The sequence below is a fragment of the Muscardinus avellanarius genome (genome assembly GCF_963383645.1).
Source record: "Muscardinus avellanarius genome assembly, chromosome: 3".
NCBI lineage: Eukaryota > Metazoa > Chordata > Mammalia > Rodentia > Gliridae > Muscardinus > Muscardinus avellanarius.
This window is the reverse complement of record NC_137788.1, coordinates 62,791,462-62,816,036: the sequence shown is the minus strand read 5'-3', so window position 1 is coordinate 62,816,036 and position 24,575 is coordinate 62,791,462. Positions and strand designations below refer to the sequence as shown.

The following is a 24,575-nucleotide window of genomic DNA, read 5'->3' as shown; positions in this document are numbered from 1 at the left end:
AAATCATCTGTAGTCACTGCTGTTTTTGCAATATGCTTGAAAGGCAGGTGGTCATCCCATCTCTGGAGATTTAAACCAATTCAGAGATAAATGTGGAAGAAAAGAAAAACTGGGGCAGAAAGTGTGTGGGTTTAGGTGTTTGGTTAAATATGATGAGAAGGGCTCTTCTGTTACTCATCAGCTGAGAAACGTGTTTCCATCTGTTTATACCAACACATCAATCTGCATATATACACTGTGACTGCTTTAATAGATCTAAGCTCACAAAAAATGTGTTTAGGTATAAACAATTAGTGTAATATTCCTATAATGAGAGAAGGGCAAATATAAAACTGGCCAATGGAGTTTCTAAATGGCAAAAAATAATCTCTTCCTCTCTCATAAAAACACTCATAAAGATATTAATCAAATGTTCTTTCTATCCAAAGAATTAAACAAAAACGTATTTGGTCCTATTAAGTTTTAAGCCCTCAGAGAGAACACAGTAAATAACCATTTATGACATGTTTGCTTTTGCAGTAGTTTGTTTATTTCATCAAAGCTTAACTCAAGGGCCTCATAATTTATTCCCATCCTACTATATTAATTTCGCTTCCAACTAAATTTCTTTATGACTCAACTGCCTGATCCATACATATGGCCTATCTGTGTGTATAACTTTACTTCCAGATACTGAATTCATCATTCATGTCCTCCCAAGTACAAAGTTACTCTGTTATCCAAAGATGAGCTGAAAGTTTACCTCTTCCACCAATCATTTTCTTCTTATTATAGCTAATCATTCTCTCACCTATAATTCCACAGTCTTCTTCTCTGATCCTTTCTTATAATCATTGGGCTGCTCCACTTTTGGTTATTTATGTTCTCATAATCCTTCTAAATTAGATCCTATACATTTTGAGAGCAAAACTATACATTTGGTTCCTTCTTATAGTCTCAATACCTGATAAGATGTAGTGTAAACATCACATAATATCCCATTATTAGGAAATATTTGAATATTTGTTAAATGTTTTCACTAATATATATGGGAAGGGATGAGTAGTAGGGTAGGATCTGAAGAAAAATAAACCAAATGTTGTGTGTGTGCCTATACTACTTTGAACCTCAGTATGATGTATAATTACTATGCATGAATAAAATATATTAAAATGATTAACTTTTATTTTAAATGTTTTCTTCATACATATATGGGTAAAGGTCAGCGGGTTACTTAAAATATTTAATAACCAGTTACCCGGACAAATGCCAAGATTTATAGCATTTGCCAATTTCCATACTGGAAAGAACCACAATGGCCAATTTCAGGTCACCACTGTGACATTACTAAACATAAAGATGGTAGGAGATATGCAGTGTCAGATCAGTAATTCTACCACATAGTTGCAATACAAAGTAATAACCCCAAATGATAGGCAACATTAAAATATAATACAATCTAGCCAGGCGTGGTGGCGCACACTTGTAATCCCCGCGCTTGGGAGGCAGAGACAGGAGGATCACGCAGGTTCGAAGCCAGCCGCGCGTGCTTGCTTAGGAGACCCTGTTTCCAAATGAAAATGTAAAACAAATAGGTCTGGGAGTGTAGCCCGGAGGGGTAGAAGGGCTTCCAGGAACCCCAGTACCACCAAAAAATAAAAAATAAAAAAAAAATATATATATATATATATATATATATATATATATATATATATATATATACATATATATATGAAGTTATATATTTTAAGTTTTTTAAAACTTTTGTTTTTACATAATTTATTCAAACTTTACTGTTGCATCATTTAAATTTAACAATGGCCATGCTTAAAATTCAAATCATAAAATTTCTAAGAATTCAACAATTAGCTTCCAATTTGGTATGACCTAGCTCCAGTATACCACTGAGTGAAGTATACTCTGATTTTGACAATTTCTTTCTTTCTTTCTTTCTTTCTTTCTTTCTTTCTTTCTTTCTTTCTTTCTTTCTTTCTGGTGGTACTGGGGATGAAACCCTTCTACCTCCGGGCTACACTCCCAGACCTATTTTATTTTTTTAATTTGGAAACAGGGTCTCTTAAACCAGCAAGGCTGGCTTCAATCCTGTGCAATCTTCTTGTCTCCACCTCCCAAGCATAGGGATTACAAGTGTGCGCCACCACGCCAGGCTTAGATAATTTATTTCAATGTACTCTTTTTATTTACGTATTTTGCTTACAAATACTGTAAAAAGGGGAAAACCCATATGTGAAATTCATGAATGACGTATAAGAATATATTTCATTTTCCTTTTTTCATGGACTTGTTCATTTTATCATTTTTTGTTGCTTTTCTCTAATTTTCTTTTCCTCTTTTCCAATATCTACTGATCCTATTGCCACATTTATTTTAGTCAGCTTTTTAAAAAAATCACTGTGACCAAAATATCTTAACAAGAACAGCTTAGAGGAGGAATGTTTTCTTTGGCTCATGTTTCCAGAGTTTGAGTCCATGTCTGGTAAGATGGCAGGGAATGGCAAAGGCAAGCTGTCCTGCTCGAGACAGCTCAATACACACATGTGCACACACACATGCGCACTCCTTCCTTCAAAGGAAGGAGCCAAGGGCATATGTAACCCATAAATCTACACCCCAAGTGACCTGCCTTCTTAGGTCATGACTCGCTGCTTCTAGTTACCACTCAGCATATGCAGCAGTCCATTTACCCACTGAGGGGGTAGAGTCCTGATTCCGTTATTTCGTCTCTGAACATGTCTGCATTGATGACATGTGAGCTTTTCTGGAACACATTCATAGCCAAACCATGCCACCATTCCTGAAACCATGTGTTTTCTCATCTGTCACTTCTCCCGTATCTCACTTTCTATTAACCCTAGCCCATTAGTGTGATCATGGTGGATTATTCCAATTTACCTCTTCACATATACCCTATACAGTACGGCAATAAGTCAAAGAACTTGCTTTGAAAAACTATAACAGCATATTTGGTTCAGGCACTCACTCATTGTTGTTATACCTTCTCTATTCCTACTGTTGTTCTATATTCTCTGAAAATCTTTTTAATGGCAGAAAGCTCATATTCTTTTAAAATAGTCTCATTTATAAGGGGGACACTTTTTGTTTAGGTTACTTCATTATAATGACCTGATATTTATCATTATTTTCTTCATTAATAAATAGAATAAATCTGGAAACCCATCCAAATACTTTTTTCCCCCCCTTAGGATTTTATCCCTAATGCCCTCATTAGTGTCCTGATATGGTATTATATTGGGGTATTCCTATTTTGGCTGACCTTGAATTGAAAATATATCAGTCTGTCACTTTTATATTGATGGGACTATAACTGAAAACATAACCTCTAGTAGTCCTATCAGTACATATCTCCCCCAAAGATTCACCAGAGTTGATTAAAATTGAGTAAAGGAGCCAGGCGTGGTAGCACACACTTGTAATCCCCACGATTGGAAGGTGGAGACAGGAGGAAAGAATGAAAAGATCCAAATTACCTAATATACCTTTGGGATAGGTTAGTTAGCTTAAGCAATAAAGGAAAGTGTATGAAAATTTTGAATTATGTAGTTTTCAGACATGGTGGCACACATTTGTAATCCCAACATTCAAGAGGCTGAGACTGGAGGATTGTGGTTTACGGACAGCCTCACCTACTTAGTGAGGCACTTTGCAACTCAGTGAGAGCTTGTTTCAAAAATAAAAAATACTAAAAATAGGTCTGAGAGTGTAGCTCAAAGATAGAATGCCTCTGGGCTCCATCTCCTGTACCACACACACACACACACACACACACACACACACACACACACACACACACAAATAAATTATTGCAATTATGATTGTGAATTTTTAACAAATGCATTAAAGACTAAGTGACCAAATAAGAAACATTTAGAACTGTTCAAAATATTCCCAATCAGAACTTTCTAAGTACTTACTGTGTACTGAGTAAGATCCCCTAAAGTACTTGAGGACCAATAAACAATAGTTCTTGCATTCATCTAGATTCTCCAGAAATATGTAGAGAAAAATAAATGTATTCATGGCTTGAGAGGGATTATAGGAAACACCTTTACATGTAACAAACCAAGTAGTTCAATCAACTATGGCAGCTATAAGATGACCACAGGCTCTCCAAGTTGGTACTGATCTTTTCCAACTCTGCACCCTCACACGTGTGTCATTGTAGAACGCATGTCTCTTTTGAGATACTTACAACATATTATTCCAGAACCTATATTGTATCTCCAGCACTATACTTCCATCTCCATTTGGTTGGGGTGGATTTCCTTTAAAGTAAACATAATATTATACATATCTATATATATCATAAAACTTGATATAATGATATTTTAATCTTTTTCAGTGTTTGTTTTCTCCCATAATACATAACCTACCAGAAAATAGCAACTCTCTTTTATTAAATTTTAAATCACTAATACCTATCACAGTCTCTTGTGCTTAGAAAGTGATAAATGAAACTTTTTCAACAAAATGAATTTACATAAATCTGAAAGAGAGAGACCTTTTGAGGTTATGTTTCCTATAATTAGATTTTTCCCTTTATTATGTATTCCAGCATTAACCAAGGTATATGTTACATGACTCATATGCACAGCCAATGTTTTATATGACATGCATCCAACTATATAACAAATAAGAACATATCTATTCCCACATCTCTATGTATAATCTATGTATGTATAGATGTGTACATATATCATTCACTGATTATATAGTTATAAGCATAATACCATATTTTAATTACATTATTTTTATATTTCACCCAAAACATTGAATTTCAGTCACCAAATTTCAATATTTTTCTATGAGCTCGCTAGAGCATTTTATCATAACTTATAAAGATTACCTAAACTTATTTTTTCTACTAATGAGAATGCTCATTAGAATAGCAATAGCTATAAGACAACATATAATATTTAATCCACTTGAGGAAATCAAGGAGTTAAAGAGAAATACTTCTTATTCAAGAAGACTAAGGAAATTATGAGTCTCTGAAGTTTTCAGAGTTTTGTGATTCATATTTAAATGTAAATCCCAGAAGCTAGCCCCAGTATAAAACAATTTCTGTCAAGAGACTGCCTTTTTTTTCAATGAATAATTTAAAACTCAAATTTTTTCATGTGAACTGTCTTATATCTTGGCAGTAGGCATAGTATTTCAATAATTTATATAATTTTGAATATAATATACTTAATGCCATAAAAGCAATTTCTTTGATATTGAATTATAAGAGAATGCATTTAGGCCACTGTGACTAATGATCTAGGGTCCAGCAGCATGGCAAATTACCTTTTAACCCAATTTCAGAGAGAATCTGTGTGTGTGTGACCACAGGACTATACTGTCTCTTGGCACATAGCTGCATGATAACATTTGGTTGTAATTTTTTAAAAAAGCATAAATAAATCATTTTCTTTGGGAAAAGTAGAGAAACATAATTATTTAAAAAGTGTTGATGATAATTGTATTTTGGAAGTTCAGTATTAAGAGGAATTATGATTTTTATCATTCAACTTTATGAATAAACTTCTCAGAATATTTCTTAGGCAGGATTCTAGTCACTCTGGAGATCTAATCTGATTATGGTTAGTCCACCACAGGTGATCAGCCACATATTAGTGTGATAATGTATTACTTTTATAAGAAACCCAGCAATGTAATGTACAAATGGATTTTTGGGTCTTCCACAGCAAAAACAGGCTGAAGTTTTGCCAGGATTTAAGACAGATATCAAGATTGTAACTCCCTGGCTGGATCCGGACCACGCAGGGCTTGCAGCATATGGTGAAGATTTTGTACACACATAAATCTACAGGCACTGTTTACTTTCATAGACCATGTAGATTTCTGTATTATGAAAATTTTCCAGCATGTGATGGTGAAGTATCTTTTTTAAGAGCCAGTTCTTTTTTTCTTTCCAATTCCCCTAAAGGTACCATTTGGGTTGGTGCAGGCTAAGCCCACAGATATTTTAATGAGATTGTGCGATACAAAAAAAATTTTTTAATCAATTCTAAGGACCTAGTAAATCTGGATTTTTGTTTTCTAGAGGAAAATTAATAGCGGTAGCCAGGCTCTATAGACGGGGATTCTCCCTTAATCCCTACTGCTCATGATATATATATATATATATATATATATATATATATATATATATATATGTATATGTATATGTATATGTATATATATATATGTATATATATATGTGTGTGTGTGCTTTGTCTTGACCCACATTATACATGTATGTTCTTATCCTTAGCTTTAACTATTTTAGTTTTTTAATATAAGTAATTTGGTTTTGAACAAGGTAGGTTTTGACACCTATTTCTGGAGCCTGTGTTTTGTTCTATTGCCCATTCTTATGTCTACACCACAGTCTGCATTTTAGCTTTGTAAATTGTGAAGTTGAGTAGTATAAGTCTTCCAACTATTATTATTTTTAAAAATCCATGTCTCAGCTTCATGGCTGTAAACACCACAATTATTTATTTTACTCACAAGGCTGTACTTTGGGCAATTTGGACATGATATTTGGGACCTCACTGGGATGACTTGAACAGTTAGGGCCTGGATGAGCTGGAGCGCTTCCCAGGCTCTCTCTGTTCTTGTTGTCTCAGAATCTCTCCATGTGGCAGCCACATGTGGTATCTCCATGTGTTCTCTCCAGCATGGTGAACCCTGAGGTGGTCAGACTAATTGCACAGTGGCCCAGGTCTCCAGGAGTGAGTGTTCTCAGGGAGGAAGGCAGGAGACTAATGGCATTCGTCATGACCCAGTTTGGAAGTCACACAGCTTTACTTCTTACCTCAACTCTGATTTTTGAAGCAGCCAAGAACTTCCTCAAATGCAACTCAAGGCAGTATAGGGGATAGAGGGAGCCTATTCTTAGTGAGAGGACTGTTAAAGAATTTATAGCCGTGTTATAAAATTGACACCCAAGCCAACTACCACAAAAGCAGATGGATGGGTTGAAGGGGTTGGGAACTGGATATATAGAACTATACAGAATAATAGATGCCACTCCTGCCAACAACAGCAAAGACATTAAGCCCTTACTATAGTACATATGTCAATGTTCAATAAATATTAATCCTTGGGAGGACATGTTCCCAATATAGAAATCAGAAAGCCATAATGTTCATTCTGACATGCCTGCCCAACTACCTCCTAGCTCATTTCCTAAATCACATATGAGAAGGGAACACTGCTAATTTCAGGCAAGGTTTCAGCACTAATTCCTGAATGAGCTTGTTGGACCATGTGGAAATTGCTATAGAAAAATGCATGTCTAAAAATAATGAAGAGAAATATATCAAAGTGTTAATAGTGATTGTCACTAAATTGTGACATTACATTTAATGAAACTATGAGACACTGCCAGTATCCATTTGTTTTTAGCCTACCAAAGGGCAATTTTTAGGTGTTGCAACCTATTATATATTTTTTCCTATTCTTTATATATTTCCCCCATCCTTTTTGATGAGTGCATACTACCTTCATAATTAGGATGATAAACATTATTTGCCAAGAACAAAGAAGTCAGAATACTTCAAAGAGGGCATAGTTTTTCTAATGGTGTTAAGATGACACATATACTACGAGTACAAAAGACACATTAGCAGCTTTCAGAAACAAAAGTCAGCTAAAACACATTTATAGAACCCTACAGATAACAAGAAACACTCATATTGAACCTGAACGGGCTTGCCTCCTGAAATCCAGAGACAGGTGTTACATTATAAACTCAATGACTCCAAGAGTAGACATTGGACTCTCCTGTGTTTTTAAAAACCCCAAAGCAAGCTTTTAGCTATGGGTAATGTTTGCAAAGAAGGCAGCTGGGTTCTAGTTTCACACAGCTGGGCTGTTTCCTCTGGTTTATATGGAAAATAATTCACTGCCAAGGATGAGGCAAGAGAAGTTCACGCAGGCCATTCTGAAGGGTTTTTGTTGGCACATCTCCAAACAGAACAGTGAAGCTGGCCACCTGGTTTATGGGAATAGCGACTATACAGAAAAAAGGTACCTATTTTCCTTATGACAAATTCCCAGAAGGGGAATCACTGGATCTATGGTTTCAAAAAGTGTCAATGTTCTTCAAATACAATGCCAAATTGTTTCCAGGAAAATGCTCATTATCAATTCTTAATAAAATGTTACTATCACTGCAGGTTTGGAAGTTATGAAGTTGATTCCTTAAGAATTCTGCCTGAGGAGGAATAGGGGCCCACACTAGTGTTTTTCTAAGAAATTTCAAAATCCTAGGATTTTCTTAGCATTGTTTACTAAGAAGGAGTGTGAGTGTGGCAGGCATTGTGGAATCCCTGTGATATACAGCCTTGCAGTAAGAGTGCTTTAGTTTTCCTGCTGCTGCTGCTACTGCTGCTGCCTGAGGGGTAGCTGCTATTATGGTCCTGATTTTAAGCAGTATTTTATATCTTTGAATCATCCAAGTAAGTGAAGCTGAAGCTAGCCTGAGGAACAGCAGGGATCTGAACTCTGGTGTATAAACATTCTCCTGTACAGGCCAGCTATTGATCCTTTAGCCAGAATGAAGCAAAAATAACAGTCTTTACAGTGCAAAGTATTGAAACCCTTACATAGCAATGTTGTATTTTTTACTTCAAAATGTTTTTATGACAAGTAAGAAATTTGCCTTCAACCCAAAATTTAAAAATTATAACATACATGTTAAACTATCAAGACCTTTTCTAAAACCAAGTAGCCTTTTTTATATTCTTGCATCACATTTAATGTTCATGTATACCAAATCTTTATGTATATTTTCATTTGCCACTGAAGATCTATCATTTCTATCTAACGAGTAGTTATGATTTTCTTCAATGAGAAAATCTGTCTTAAAATGTAGAGATTCACCATTTTCTTTAATTCCACAGGATTCATAATCCAGGTTTCAGAGTCAAGAGGAAAGAGAAAGGAGGGGAAGAGAAAAGATAGGGAAGTGATTTTCATGTTAATTTTTCCCATAATTCCATGTCCTGTGGAGTTTATCCTTCTCAGAGGCTTACTTTCTCTTTTACTTTGCTAGTTTTAACTCACTGCTATGTAGATTTTCCCCAAATAAAAATAACACAATGGGAAAAAGTTGCCATGGCTCCTTTCTACTGGGAATATAGTATACCTTCTATTCTCACTATGCTGTTGCCTGTAATTTGAAAACAAATGCAAACTATTAAGGCATTCTCTTTTCTGGGGAGAATTACATTTTAATTCAGGCCCTTAAAAGCAAATATCTGCTATGAGGATCCTAGGGAAGACCTAATTACAGTGCAGATTTTAAATAAATAGGAAAGAACATTTTATGGAATGGTCTTCTCAGAATCCTGTAAATCTTTATTTTCAAAATCTATATTTTGCCAATCAATATATACCTATTGCTCTAAAAGCTCCTGTTAGCCCTTCTCCTATGGCAAGTGGAAAACTTATAAGATTATCCCTAATGATTAGCTGTATATAGGAAACTACTATTTTAAGCCATCACATTCTGCTCAGAATCCATCTGCTTCAAAACTCTTATCTAATATCAGCATCCTCTCTAATTCTGACTCTATAGAAAGATTTAGATTTGTAACTCTGTTCCAAAAACACCTTGTGTGTACCTTTTTGAAGAAATTATAAATAAATTTGTATTATAATTAGTAATTATGTCTTTGCTTTTCTTTTTTTTTTTTTTGGTCGTAGGCTTCTTTAGATTAGTCTCCTTGATAAAGTTGTTCAGTAAATGTCTGTTGATTCCATGAGTGGATGAATAAATTAAAACACATTACTACCACTTTGCCAGGTTTTTATAGCTCACCCCCTAAAGGACACAACAGATTGATTAAAATTTATGCATAGTTTTTTTTTAAATAAGTAAAAACACTAAGATAAGCAACATGATTCAAAGTTGGAAAGGGAGTCTGAAAGATACATCTTTCTCAAACATGTTCTTTACCCCCTAAGTTTTTCTGGCATATTCCATCTGTAGGCAATCCACGAATCTGGCAAGTATGCCTTTACAACTCATGCTTGGGTATTTTTTCCTCTGAACACTATCTTTGAGTGATGAGATGAGGGGAGAAGCCATAGAAATCTCTGAAATGCCATAAACTATAATAAGTCAGTTATCGTCTATCAGCTAGAGAAAGCTATGTTGCTGGTTAGATGCAGGCCATGAAGGCATCAAGCACCCACAAGCTAACCAATTTAGAGGAAAAAAAAAGTCTTGAAATGATTTCTTCTCTCAGTTTTTGATTAGCACCTTTTCCAGGAAGTTCACTATAAGGGAAATCTGCACTCACCTTCTGTGTGCTGGCCAAGACGGAAAAGGGAAGTGCCAGCCCAGTGATGGGAGGGATGTTCTTTTGATATTGCCAGCCATTACCAGGTATGGGAGAGCAAAAATAAATAAATAAGCTAATTCTCCCAAGATTTATTGACTCATGCAGCTTGGAAAAGCTTCAGAAATATGGTTTATTTGAATTAAGTCAGACTTAAAGCCAGGGTTAAAAAAAAAAGGAGAACTAACATGTACATATTATTAAAGTCAAATCCTTTTGACTCTAAATTTACATAATTTCGAGAGTGAAAAATACTTCAGCCAGCACACATAGTGCTACCTAAGATATGACCATTTATTCTGTTAAAAATAAATGTGTGTGGTTATCTTCCAATTATTTCTCTGGGTTTATATCTCAAAAAGTATATGGAGCAATGGAATAACAAAATACTGTATGAGTTAAAAAGAATACTGAATCTCCAAGCTCAGAAAAGTCATGGAAAATATCATGCAGGACCCTTGGAATTATAATTGTGTTTCATCATATTTTCAGAATATATATTATGTCATTTTTCAAAAGCTATAAAATTTTATAGGACACCTTCACTGAGAAGCTAAAGAAGTATTAGCACATAAAAGGACAATAAATATTTATTGAATATCTCATATGCACTAGGTCCTTTTTAAGGTGCTGGTGATATACTGTTGAATAAAGCAAACAGTTCCTATCCTAGGGACTCTGCTTATGTTCTATGTAGAGAGGAGAGGTAGTAAGCAAGAAAATAAATGCCAGTGACAGCAACTGGCAACAAAAAATTGCTATAGCAAATATGCAAATGATTATTTCAAGAAACATAAAATTATCTTAGTATGTTCAGGCTGCTGTAACAAAATATCATAAACTAGGTGGATTGTGTGTGTGTGTGTGTGTGTGTGTGTGTGTGTGTGTGTGTGTGTTACTGGGGATGGAACCCAGGAGCATTCTACCCCTGAGCTAAACCCCCAGCCCTATTTTTTATTCTTTATTTTGAAACAGGGTCTCACTGAGTTGCAAAGAGCCTAACTTTGTAGTTGAGGCTATCTGTGAACCGCTATCCTCCTGTCTCAGCTTGCACCATGCCTGGCTCATAAACTGGGTGGATTTTAAACAATATAAATTTATTTCTCACAGTTCTAGAGGCTGGAAACTCCAACATCATGATGCTCAGATGCCCAGAAAGTGCCAGCAAGGGCCCACGTAGATGATACTTTCTTGCTGAGTCCTCACATGGTAGAAGGGTCTAGATAGCTCTCTGAAGTCTGTTTTATAAAGACGTAAATTTTACATATTATCTAACTACATCCATATCCTAAAACCCCACCTCCTAAAATTATTACCTTGCGAGTATGATTTCAACACCTTATTTTGGGAGGGATAAAAACATACAGATAATAGCATATAGTCAGAAAACAAAATCTACCTTGCTTTAAGATGATCAAAGTCATCAGCGACATCATGTTTTTTAAATCTAATTTTGTTCTTTAAATATCTGCTCAGAAATTTACACTCCACTCTTTTTTTTTTTCTTTCTGGTAAGTTTTTGGTCTGGGTGAAGTTTAACAGTAGAAAGAGATAAGTCACATAGGACATCAAGGAGATGGAACCACTCATATTTATATTTGTTTGTCCTAGTGAACATATTTGGAGACATGTTCTCATCGGATCTACTGATCCGATGTATAATTCAAATAGATTTATGACAATCTCCAAGGGTTTTGGTAATTAGTCAATACCATCAGGGAGTGAATGGGAGGATGCCGACTGAACTTGTCTATAAAACATTGCCCTGGTTTCACACTGTGACTGAGGAAGCAGTTGGTATTGATTCCAGATATATTGTGGTTACAATAAATGCTGAGTTGATATTTGCAATAATCCATGAATATTTGTGGGCCAGATTAAATAAATATGTCATCTACTTTTCGGCCCCAGCATCCTAAAGAACACCTCCCAGTGAATTAGTATTTGTACCTTTGGTTGTTCATGGTCTCCTACAGTGTAAGAACTCGGTGAGGCACTTAATTGGTTCCAGTGAGCCATGTGACTGTCCAGATCCAGAGTCCATGTCTTGTCTTCACAGTTGAGATAACCATCAAATGCATCCTGTAAGGGTTTTCAATCAGATGTGTGACCCAACCTCATATGTCATTCAACTCAGTGTAGGTGCAGATTCTTTTATTTGTTACTGTCCCAAACCACCTGCACAGATTTTCAGCATAATAAAATACCCTGTGCTTATATAACTCTTGTGATGTACATATTAGTCACCCTTATGTTGGCTTCTTATACTGTTGATGCTATGTTCCAGCCTTCATGAGAGAAATTAAAGTTAAATCTGTGAAGACGGCTCACTCAACTAACAAAATTTATTTCTATAGATCAGAATATTTGCGCTGAGGGTGTAGCTCTGTGATGGAGTTTATGCTTAGCATGTAAGAGATCTAACACTAAAACAAAACAAATCCATGCAACTACTCACAAATTTAATTGCTCATTGCTCATTATAAGTGTGTGTGTGTGTGTGTGTGAGAGAGAGAGAGAGAGAGAGAGAGAGAGAGAGAGAGAGAGAGAGAGAGAGAGAGAGAGAGATTCCCAAATTACTGATGCTGCCCCTTACTCTGCTGAGGATACTGTAAAAAATGACTCAAGGGAGGACAAGTCAGATTGTCTAATTTTTTGCTGAAAATACCAACAAGAAATATAAATTATTTTTAGCAATTCTAACTCTATTATAGATACGTCTAACTATACCTCATCCTCTTACTATAGAGCTGATTAAAAAGGAGTTAAAGAGGCTGGGCGTGGTGGCGCACACTTGTAATCCCAGCATTCTGGAGGCTAAGCCTGGAAGATCACAGGTAGACAGCTTCAGCTACATAGCGAGGCCCTTAGCAACTCAGTGAGACCCTGTTTCAAAAACTAAAAAGACTAAAAATAAAAAAAAAATAGGGTTGAAGGTGTAATACAATGGAGTTAAAGACTGGGTGCAAAGTGACAGTTGAGTTTGAGGTCAGAGGACAATTAAAGGCAAAGCAGATTATAAATTTGAGAGACTGAGTAACTCAATTAAATGGATCTGGGTTTTTTAAAAACACTTTCCCCACCCAGGTGTGATGCCAGTAATCCCAGCCATTTGAGAATCTGAGGTAGGTGAAATGCAAGTTTGAAGCCAGCCTGGGCAATTTAGCAATAAATTGTCTCAAAATAAATGAAAAGGAGATGGGGAATGTTGCTCAGTGGCAGTGTTTACTTAGCATGTGTGAGGCCTCGTGTTCAATCCCTAGTACCAGCAAACAAACAAACAAAAGTATTTACCCCCAAATCAAACTTTAAATCCATGTTCAATCTTTGTTGCTTAAAAAACATCCATTGTTCCTAGATTTCTATAACTGCTGATGGACAATAATTAATTAAAAATATGTTAGAAAAGTCTTATATATCCCGAATTACAGTCTCACTGGGAAGGAGGTATTCTGTGATTTAATTTGAAGTCTAGTACTTTGATCTTTCGTTACTTTTATTTATGGTATGATGATGATGATGATGATGATGATGACAACGTCAGTGGTGAAGATGATGTTACAATAACTCTTTCCTACTTGTCAAACAAATCTGCATTTGCATAAATAAGCTATGTGTGTATTATCTTGCCCTCAAACATAACTATTAAACCAATGTGCACAATAATAAAAATTATTTCTTAAAAAATATGTACTTATTTAATGGCTTGATAATTATTGAATTGAACATGTCTTCCTATATAAATTATTTTAAAGTATTTTGAAAAGTATTTGAGGGAGGGAGTTTGAATTAAGGGATATAAAAAAGAAACATATATCTAGAATGCTAAGTCATTTTAAAAATAACTTCTCATTTTTCTATTTCTCTGTGTAAGTGCTTAGAATATTGGACATATAATAAGACATGGCAAACATTCTGAAAACTTGAGAATCCTACCCTCCTGTGCTAATATTTTAAACACACTACCACCCAGTAATTGCTACCAGAACCCACAGTCTTCAGAAGCCTGAGATATCCCTGCTCCTATAGCAAGGGTAGAAACATCTCTCCCATTTCCCTGTAGACTGTTGTGCCCTGGGACTATCGCAAACCTTTCCCCAGTGCCATATCTTATTCTGGTGGCAGTGCTCCCAATTGTGAGCACTGTCTTGTTAACCAGTTCTTCAGTCCTCCATTTCTATTGTCCTACATTGAGTTTACTATTAGTTTTCTTCTAATATATATATATATATATATATATATATATATATATATATATTCACTGCACTGAACAACACTAGGCATAAGCTTTACTCTATTATTCACTTAAAAAAATCAACATTGGACAGGTCTTTACAGATTCAAAGCTGGAGCTGTACCTGTACCTGTTGGATATACATTACTCACATACAATGGAAAGAAAAAAGCAGACATTTGTCTTTTCTTAATTACTTACCTATCTGCTTCTTGCTTTTGATTTTAAGTTTCTTGAGGGCAAGGATTATGCTTTTGAAAAAAAAAATGTTTGCATTTCCTTTGGGCTCAGGGTTATTCCTTTCATTATAGTCAGTAAAATTTGGAAGGCTTGAGTGCTGAATATGCAATTACTTTGAATATTCAGCAAAGCAACATTTGTTTTGCCTCTGTATGCCCCAGCGCAGGAGAAGCACAGAAGAAGGATTTCACTGCTCCCTTTACACAGCATCTGCTGCCAACAGGTGATGCATTCTGGGGAGAAGAGCCTTGCCAGAGGATTTTCTCTTACTAACATCCTCTTTCCAGATGTTTCTTCCCTGTAGCATCTCCTGAATTATGAGGCCCTTGGAGGTAATTGCAATCAATGAGATGACATATCACACCTGGAATTCACTACTCTTCTCCTACCACATAATTTCCCATCGTTAAATGTCAAACCTGAGTTTATTGCTAAGGGACTTGGTTGTTTCTCTATGCAGTCAAATACTAGTGCTTCTTGTTTACTTATTATCATGCTTAGTGCCCCAAACATAAGTATATGTATAAAGATGCAACAACTAAACTATTTTGTGTTCAGATAGGGTTAACAAAATAATTTGTAGAGGGTAGAATGTATGTCCGTGTGGCACACCATTATTTCTTTTAAATATCCATACTCGGGTCTAACTTGGAATCCGCTATAAGTTCGAAATATGTAAATAGAGTAGCCACACTATACTAACTTATAGAAAAAGGTGTTAACTACTGTATAACTATTTTAAAAATTTAATAGTGGACATTGATATATATGTATTCATGTTCATACATGTATGTGAGTGGTAAATATATTGATATGTATTTACATATTTCTATGTATTTATTCATATTCAGGTATATATATTTTTATATGTATTTCACATTTATTGTAGCAGACTTGTCCCCATATCCAAATATCCTCATAATATTATTTTTAGTATTGTAAGTTTATTTTTATTGACTCCCCTACTCACTAATAGGCCTTGCAAATTTTTCTCAATTCTTTTTCTAGGGTCTTTTAATGTCTTTATATCTGTTCTGTTTCAGTGAAAATAAAGAAAGTCTTCTGTTTGGAAACTAAAGAGTCTGATGATGATATGTTTGAAATGCCAATTAAAGTGTGTCATTTAGAAACAGTTACAATGGTATATCACATAGGAGTAGGTCTTTTCTTCAATCATGACAACAATTATATATAATCAAATGCTTTATATTTGTAATCATATCATCCTTGATTTTTTGTTGCAGAGTATTGGTTCCATAAAAAATGAAATATGTGATTACCCAAGTATGGTTAATTTGATTTATAATCACAACAGATTTTAGTTAATGGCTTTAAAAATAACTGTGAAAACTCATTTCTTGCATAAAGAAATAGGAGGCAACAACTAATGTGATACCAGGGCCAGGCGTGGTGGTGCACGCTTGTAATCCCAGCATTTGGGAGGCTGAGACAGAGGACTTTCCATTTGTGGATAGCCTCAGCTACTTACTTAGGCCTTTTGCAACTCAGTGAGACCCTGTTTCAAAATAAAGAATAAAAAATAGGGCTGGGGGTGTAGCTGGGAGGTAGAATGATCCTGGGTTCCATTCCCAGTACCGTAAAAATAAATAAATAAATAAATAAATAAATAAATAAATAAGATTCCAGCTAAAAATTATATTTTTATATATCAAAGTTTCTAATTACTATTTATATATTTTTATATATCAAAGTTTCTAATTACTATTTACTAATATTTACTAATATTTTTATATATCAAAGTTTCTAATTACTATTTACTAACCTGGGGCATTAACATGCTATAATTATTTATAAAATAAACCAAGCAAATTTTAGCATAAGTCACTTATATGCTCTATTAAAGTGATGAAGTTGGAGAAAAGTTTTAAGGTTTGCAAAAAGGGCATTACTGAAATTAAGTTCAAGCATCATATATGTGGTTTACAAAATCTAATCATAACAGTAAATACTTGTACCAGGTACTTTTCAAAGTTCTTTAACATATGTTAACTTATTTAATCCTCACTAAGGATATATAGAGTTTATATTATTACTGTCTGCAGCTGTTCAGATGAGACTGAGATAGATTATGTACTTTGCCCTAGATAATGCAGCTAGCCAGTGCAGAATCATGCTGTTTGGGATTAAATGAGAACAGTTAGTTTGCCAGAATATATCCACACATAATCCTGGAAGTTAGTTTAGAGATTTTCCTACCCAGCATTTACAAATCTTCTTTCATGATCAAATTTTTGAATAAAAGCTTCAATAATCTAATGCATCAGAAAATATACAGTATGGTATTTTCCCTATCATTCTTGTAGATTCACAATGCATAAGGGCATAAAAAAGGTTCTGGGAAGTTCTGAAGATAGGTCATCTCTTTCAATCAATATTTTTCCATCATTACTGATGTAAATATCATTGAACCTACCTTTCACAGTCCTTAGGATATATATTCCCTAGAACATAAATTCAGAGAAAGTCCCATGCCACTGCCTTCCAGGTAGAAGAACAAAAACTGAAATATGTCTTGTGACCCTGAAATCTTACCCTCCCATTCCTACACATGTCCTGCTCAGACAGCTGTTGAATCAACTGGTAGGCATACCAGTTCTGCTCTTGTGTCTTCAAGATTTTCACTTTTTATTTAACCATTTGAACAGGAAAACAATCATGACAGTGAAGATACTTGGATGAAGTAGGCAGATTGGTTATTAGAAGACAGCGCATATTATTCACAGTAAATATTAAGTCAATATTAAAACTTTTTGATACTAAGTATCCCATTCATTTGAAGTATTCAATATCTAATAATTAGATGACAAATAAAACCAGAAATTTCTTAGAGTCTTAAGATTACTGAGAATTCATACTATAGATGAGGACCAGAGAACATTTTGTTACCATACCTTTATGGCAGGATATCATGGGGTTCATTACATGCATTTCAAATTTTTTTCATTTATATATTTTTTTTCCTTGACCACTGCCTTTTTTGTCATTTCAGTTCCCCCGAAGATATATGACATCTCAAGTGACATGACCATCAATGAAGGAACCAACGTCACCCTGACTTGTTTGGCCACTGGGAAGCCAGAGCCTTCCATTTCCTGGAGGCACATCTCTCCATCAGGTACAGTAGGAGGGGACAGATCTGTGTTATTTGTACTGCTCATTATTCTCTTGTAACTCCACTTACTGTACAGAACTTGAGTCAACATCTTTAAATTTTTTGTCCCTTTTTTTTCCTGAGGTAGGCAGGATTTATATTTTTATACTAATACTTCAGACCCAAAGGCACTGTAATTACAAAAGTCAAATGAACACTGTCGCTCAGAGCCCAAAATAACCCTATCTTTTGATGCCTAGTCAAGGTTATTTTCATTTTAGGATAGTGGATAATCACAAATCAATAGACAAAGGGCTCAAATGGAAATATCACAAGAGAAAAATCTTCATTTAAATGTGTAAGGGACTTATTCAATCGGCATTCACATGTTAATAGGCCAGCATGAACTGCTAAAGTAATCAGGGGAGAATGAAATTATACAAATTGTGAGGTTGCTGAGTCTAATTTCAAACTGCTGCTCAGAATCAAGGATTTGGGAGTTAGAATTAAATTTTAACTGATGAGGGTTCTGAGAACCCCAGAGTTTAAGTAACGTGTGCACACAGTTCACACAGGTAGGTGAAATGAAGGGCTGTGGCATGTTTATGGGTTTCCGGTGTTTCTGCTACGGTGCACATCCTCCCAGTGAGATTAAGTCAATTTTAGGAAGTTACTGATAATCATCATCAAAATAGGTCTGTTTTCACAGCCAGGGTTCTAACGGTTGCGTACAATTTAAAAGTCCCAACTATGTAGCTGCTAGCATTCCCAGGAGGTGAGACTTGGTACTTTCAGTGAATAGAATTGCACCTCATTTCAGATAAATAAAATTTTATTCAATTTTAATTTTCTTTTATTTTGGTGGAAATAACTCTAACAAAGCTGGTGCAGTGAAAATGCTTTTAATGAAATCAGAAAGGAACATTTTATGTAGGCGTAGAAAGAGCACAATTGGAACATCTATTTTATCTGCTAATGCTTTCTTTAATATCATTTATCCTTAAGTGTCTTTCAGCTTCCCCGTTTATGCTGCAGATCTAATGAGACTCACCCACATCACATGCTTCATATTACTATTAATGTGAGAGAAAAATCAATATAGCAACAGTATGCATTTATGCAATATGCATGCATTATGGCCTCTATAATATTTCTAAAGTTTGGTTGTGCTCTTAACTGCCAACATTTCACTCTCTAGATCTGCTGCAAAATCATCAAAGTAGTATCGGAGCACTGAATTCTCCATGGGGCAGAAGTACAACCAACTCTGGACTAGCACTTAGTTAGATAGGCATGCTTTTAAGCTAATTTTACTTAGGCAAAAATTCAGTCGATTCTTGGGCAAATCATTTAGCCACCGCCACCCATAGCTGTTTTTCTACTGTGGCTTTTTTTTTTTTTTTTAGGGACAGACAAAATTATATGTATTTATCATGTACCACATGATGATTTGAAGTAAAGTACATAATAGAATGGTAAAAATCTAGCTAATTAAAAACTGCATTTCTTCACATATTTTTGTAGTAAAACATTTAACATCTACTCTCTGCATTTCTCAGGAATACAATATACCACCATTAATTATAGTCGCCACGTTGCACAATAGATCTCTTGAACTTATCCCTCCTATCTAATATAATTATGCATATTTTGATGAACTATCTATCCTGGCTATTGTGTGACTCTAATAAATTAATAGTTGCAAATGTGTTTTAAAATATATAATGTGATATGCAAATGTACAGCCAACTCTTAATCACCTTTCCAGGATATAAATCTGACACAGCAATATAATTTTAGAAGAAGGAAGCACATCACCTCTATCTTCATATAATTTAAGATTACTATTTCTGACAACTCTCCTGCTCTGCAGTGCTCCTTATATACATAGTCTTCTTTTTTAAGTGCTTGAATACATTTTTAGTTTAATTAAATAGCAGAAATGTTGGTTAGTGAAGTTATTAGAATAATGATAATAGATAGCATCATAAACTGAAAGAAGACAAATTGGGTTTATAAGTTAAACTGTGCATAGATTTGTTTTTCTGATCCTGCCATACTGAGCAAGTGAGTAAAATTACCATAAATATTAACTACTATCCAACGAATAGCTAGACTGGGAGGATATTTTAATAAATGCTTTCAATAATTTCAAATTGTAATTCACTTAATGATCTATATTAAAATGCACCGCACTGTGGAGTTTCTGCTTTAATTAACATGTCTGATAATCTCATCAGCTTTCTTCAATTTATATAATTTTATTTGAATGCAAATTGTCAACTTCATTGATCTGTTTATATTTTTCTAAGAAACATCAATATTTTACATGTTCTTCTTTATTTCTTTGCTATCTAATGAAAGAAAATGTGTCTCAACACTTGTCAACATACGAAGTTTTGTGTTAAAAACAGGTATAGATATGCTCTATCTTGAGATTTGAAACAATGGCTATTTTTTGTACACAAAATGTTATTTGCAAATAACTTTTGTGATTCTTTTATAGGTTATACCAGAAACTTTGATAGTTATTAGCTATTCATTCATGGTATATTCTAGTTTTAAAATTCAATAAAAAATGAGTAATCAGTGGGTTATAGCCCATCAGAGCTTCTCCCTAAAATACAGAAAAATGAGGCTATGTGTTCAGCCACATCTCAAACCATACTAGGGCCAGCTGGAGTTGTCATCCTACTTGTTAATTTAAACAACTCAGTGTACTTTCACCAAAAACAACTCCTCTGAGAAGTTTCTAGATATCCAAGTTTCAACTGAATTCATTCATACTAATGATAGATTTCTTTGGATTTTTCTATTCGATACTTGGAAATTAGTTTCAGATATATGCTTAAAAAGGTTGCAGAAATAATACAACCACTCTGTACTTAAACTTAGTTTCATCCTCTATCATTTTACCTATTCCTCATTGTGTGTTGAGTATGTAACATTATACAGAAGCTCCTTGACTTACACAGGGATTATATCCTGATATACCCATCATAAATTGAAAACATCAGCCCAGAGTGCATTTAATGCACCTAACTTACAGGATGCCATAGCTTAGCAACACAGCACACTGCAGAGTATCAGTTGTGTACCCCCCCAGCTGACAGGAGCTCGGCTCGCTGCCACTGCCCAGCATCCTGAGAGTGTCCAACCACACACTGCTAACTCAAGGAAGAAAGATCAAATTTCAGACTCTAGCTTCTGCTGAATACAAATCATTTTCACATCAATGGTAAAGTTGCAAAGTTTTAAATAACCATCACTAAGTCAGGGACTGTGTTTGTGTGTGTGTGTGTGGGGGGGGGGTATTGGGGATGGAACCCAAGGGCATTCTATCTCCAAGCTGCAGCCCCAGTCCTATTTTTTATTCTTTATTTTGAAACAGGGTCTCACTAAACTGCCTCACTAAGTAGATGAGGCTGTTCCCAAACTGTGATTCTCCTGTACAAGCATGAGCCACCACGCCCTGCTGTGTGTAGTTTTTAACTCAATGATTTGAAAGCAATAGTTCTAGACAAACATATTGGTGTTTTGTTTTCTTTCTATCTATAGATATTCCAGCATATCTTTCTGAATAAGGGCATTTTCTTTATACAACCATAGCAATTTTCAATTTCAGTAAATTCAACATCCATATACATTTATCCAGTTAATCCATATTCCAATCTGTTGATAGAGCCAATAGTGTTCTTTTTTTCCCCTAGGACAGAATTCAATCCAGGGCTCTGTCTTTTATTTAATAATAGCCATACCTCTTTAGTCCCCTTTGCTCTGGGGACTAATTCCTCGGGCTTTCTTTACCACAACAGAGCATTGACAGTTTTCTACAATGTTTGTATGCTTGTTAAAAATAGAATGTTTCTCATCTGGGGGTTTGCCTCCTGTTTCCTGATGATTATAATTTAGTTGTGGCCATCTGGAATTAAACAAGTAGAGTTGTATCCTTCTGAGAATGAGATCCAGTGCCACATGATAGCCATCTGTCCCTCATTTGTGATGTTAATTTCAATTGCCCAATCAAGGTGTAGTCTGATTTCTACATTCTATTTTTTTCTTCTTTTTCTTCATGCTACCAATAAGCAGTCTATTGGGAGAGATTTTAAGACCATGACATGCAAAATGTATTTGTCAGTCTTCCCTTATCGATACAAGGACTTTTATGAACCAATCTACTCTGATAATCAAGCTGGTGGTTTATTTTCTTGCTTTAGGAACCTATATATTTTTATCAATTAGTCCTTGATATTCCATAGACCAAAAATTTTTCTCTATCCTTTTTCTTATTTCTTTATTTATATATGTTTATGATATCAATATGGGGTTCCCTGCTGTGAAAAATTTGCTTATAATTATTCATAATTTATTAGTGTCTTTAATTTCTTTGATCTCCAAATTGCCCCTAATCTCCAGTGTGAGTCACAGAAATCTGACTCCTGCATCCCTGTCCCCTACTCCCATCATTGTTTTAAGCACTTCTGTATTTTCTAACATCACAGATTGGCAGGAATATCTCGAATCTTTACTGCCTCACCTCTGGAGCCCACAATTTCACTTCACTTTACTTCAATGATTGGATACACTTGGGGTTACACTTGGGGTTAGAAACATTACATATTGGTTTAAATATATAGCACTACTGTTCTCCATTACAGTAAAGTGATCAGGGACTCAGGAGTCTATGCTACTTTCTGTGATATTCTTCTAAACCACAAGAACTTGAATCACTTTAAGGCAAAAGATAAAATATATTTTGTTTGGCTTTATATAACAATAATTCTGGAACAGAGCCTGGGTATGTATGCAAGAAGTGCTTGTGGAATTAATAGTATAAACATACTTAAAAAGAAACAATTGTTGGATCTATGGATGTGCTCATAGGTTTTTATTGACACAGATTTTTTATGCTTCCATCAATACATGACTAGTTTCTTGTCTGAATATTTTTAAGGTTTTTTCAAAATTTATCATATGAAGTATATGATTCCTTTTTATTCCTGCTTATAATCTAAGTACCAGATGGTTATTACTGGAGCTCAATGATTAAGATAATGAAATTTGATCTGTCAAAATGAATTTGAGATCCAGCTTCTTCTCCCTATCAAAAATAATATCTAACACAAAATGACTACCTTCTTTCAACTCAGATATGTTTGAAGTGATAATAATTGTACCCATTTCACAGAATTGTTGTATTTAATGAAACAACATAAAACATTGGAGAGGGTTGTGACTTGTACCAAACATTCTATGTTAATTAATTATTAATATACTACTAAAATGTGTTTAATTTTTTTTACCATACTGTCACTCTTTCTGAAATTAGAGGCCTATTTATGACTCTTGAATGTAAGCCACATAGCTGTTTTCTTTTTCTTTTTTCTTTTTTGTGGTACTACTGGAGATGGAACCCAGGGGCATTCTACCTCCAAGCTACACCCCTCACCCTATTTTTTTTTAATTCTTTATTTTGAAACAAGGTCTCACTAGGTTGCAGAAGGCCTCACTAAGTAACTGAGGCTGACTGTGAACCACAATCCTCCTCTCTCAGTCTCCCATGTACTGGGATTACAAGCCTGAGCCATCATAGGGATAACTCATGTAAATGACAAGAATGTAAATGTACAGGCATCAGAATATATATATACTATTAGTTGAGATAGAAATTTATTTTCTCTACTTTTATACATAGTGTTTCTCTTACTAGAAGTATGCTTTGTCCCTTTATCCAGTTGATAAACTCCTTCACATCCTGCATTTCTTCATAAAACCATTCCTTAGCATTTCAGAAAAAACAGTCATCCCTTCTTTTATAGTTATATAGAACTTTGTGCCAACACTTGTTTGAAATCCTCCCCCCAAATTATGACTTTGGTTTTATTTGTGTATAGGGCGGGGGACTCCTTATGTCTTGATCATTCTGATCCTCTTCATACCCCATGCCTTAACATAGAGTTTGGCATAAAGTATACGTTCCATAAATATTACTAAATCAATGCATAGGCTTCTCTGTTCCTAGTTCACATATTGCTTCATAGAATTAGAGAATAAAATTGGAAAAGAGATAATGTGGCGGTGGCAGAAACAAGCATTTTCTTTCTAATGTTTCTCTATTTCCCCTGTTCCTCTAATACCAACATACTCTAACATGAATCAGTCCCTTATTTATCCTACAGGCTCAGCATGGCTATACCCATTCACACAAATCAGCTCTCACTCAAAGACTTGGAGCCAACATGGTTCAACTAACATTTATGAATTACCTTTCACACCATAAGCAATGAAGAAAGTACTCTTACATACTTGTCTCATTTTAGCCTCAAAACTAAACTTATTGTTCAGGTAAACATGTTCAGATTAGAACAATCAGAATGTTTAGATGAAGCCGCGTGTGGTGGCCCATGCTTGTAATCCCAGCATTCGGGAGGCTGAGACCTGGAGGATCACGGTTCGCGGACAGCCTCAGCTACTTAGTGAGGCCCTCTGCAACTCAGTGAGACCTGGTTTCAAAATAAAGAATAAAAAATAGGGCAGGGGGTGTAGCTTGGAGGTAGAATGCCCCTGGGTTCCATCCCCAGACCCGCAAAAAAAAAAAAAAAAAGAATGTTTAGATGAATTGTCCCAAAAG

At 35.0% G+C, this 24,575-nt stretch overlaps 1 protein-coding gene across 1 annotated transcript in view; it reads left to right on the top strand.

The window, feature by feature from the left end:
• Window positions 1-24,575, top strand: part of NEGR1 (neuronal growth regulator 1) — a gene marked incomplete at both ends in the record, with an annotated part of 888,972 nt that overhangs the window by 504,368 nt on the left and 360,029 nt on the right. The window contains one exon of the mRNA XM_080692943.1: window positions 17,843-17,968. Within this exon, the coding sequence (XP_080549069.1) occupies window positions 17,843-17,968 (126 nt within the window). The remainder of the gene's footprint in view (window positions 1-17,842; window positions 17,969-24,575) is intronic.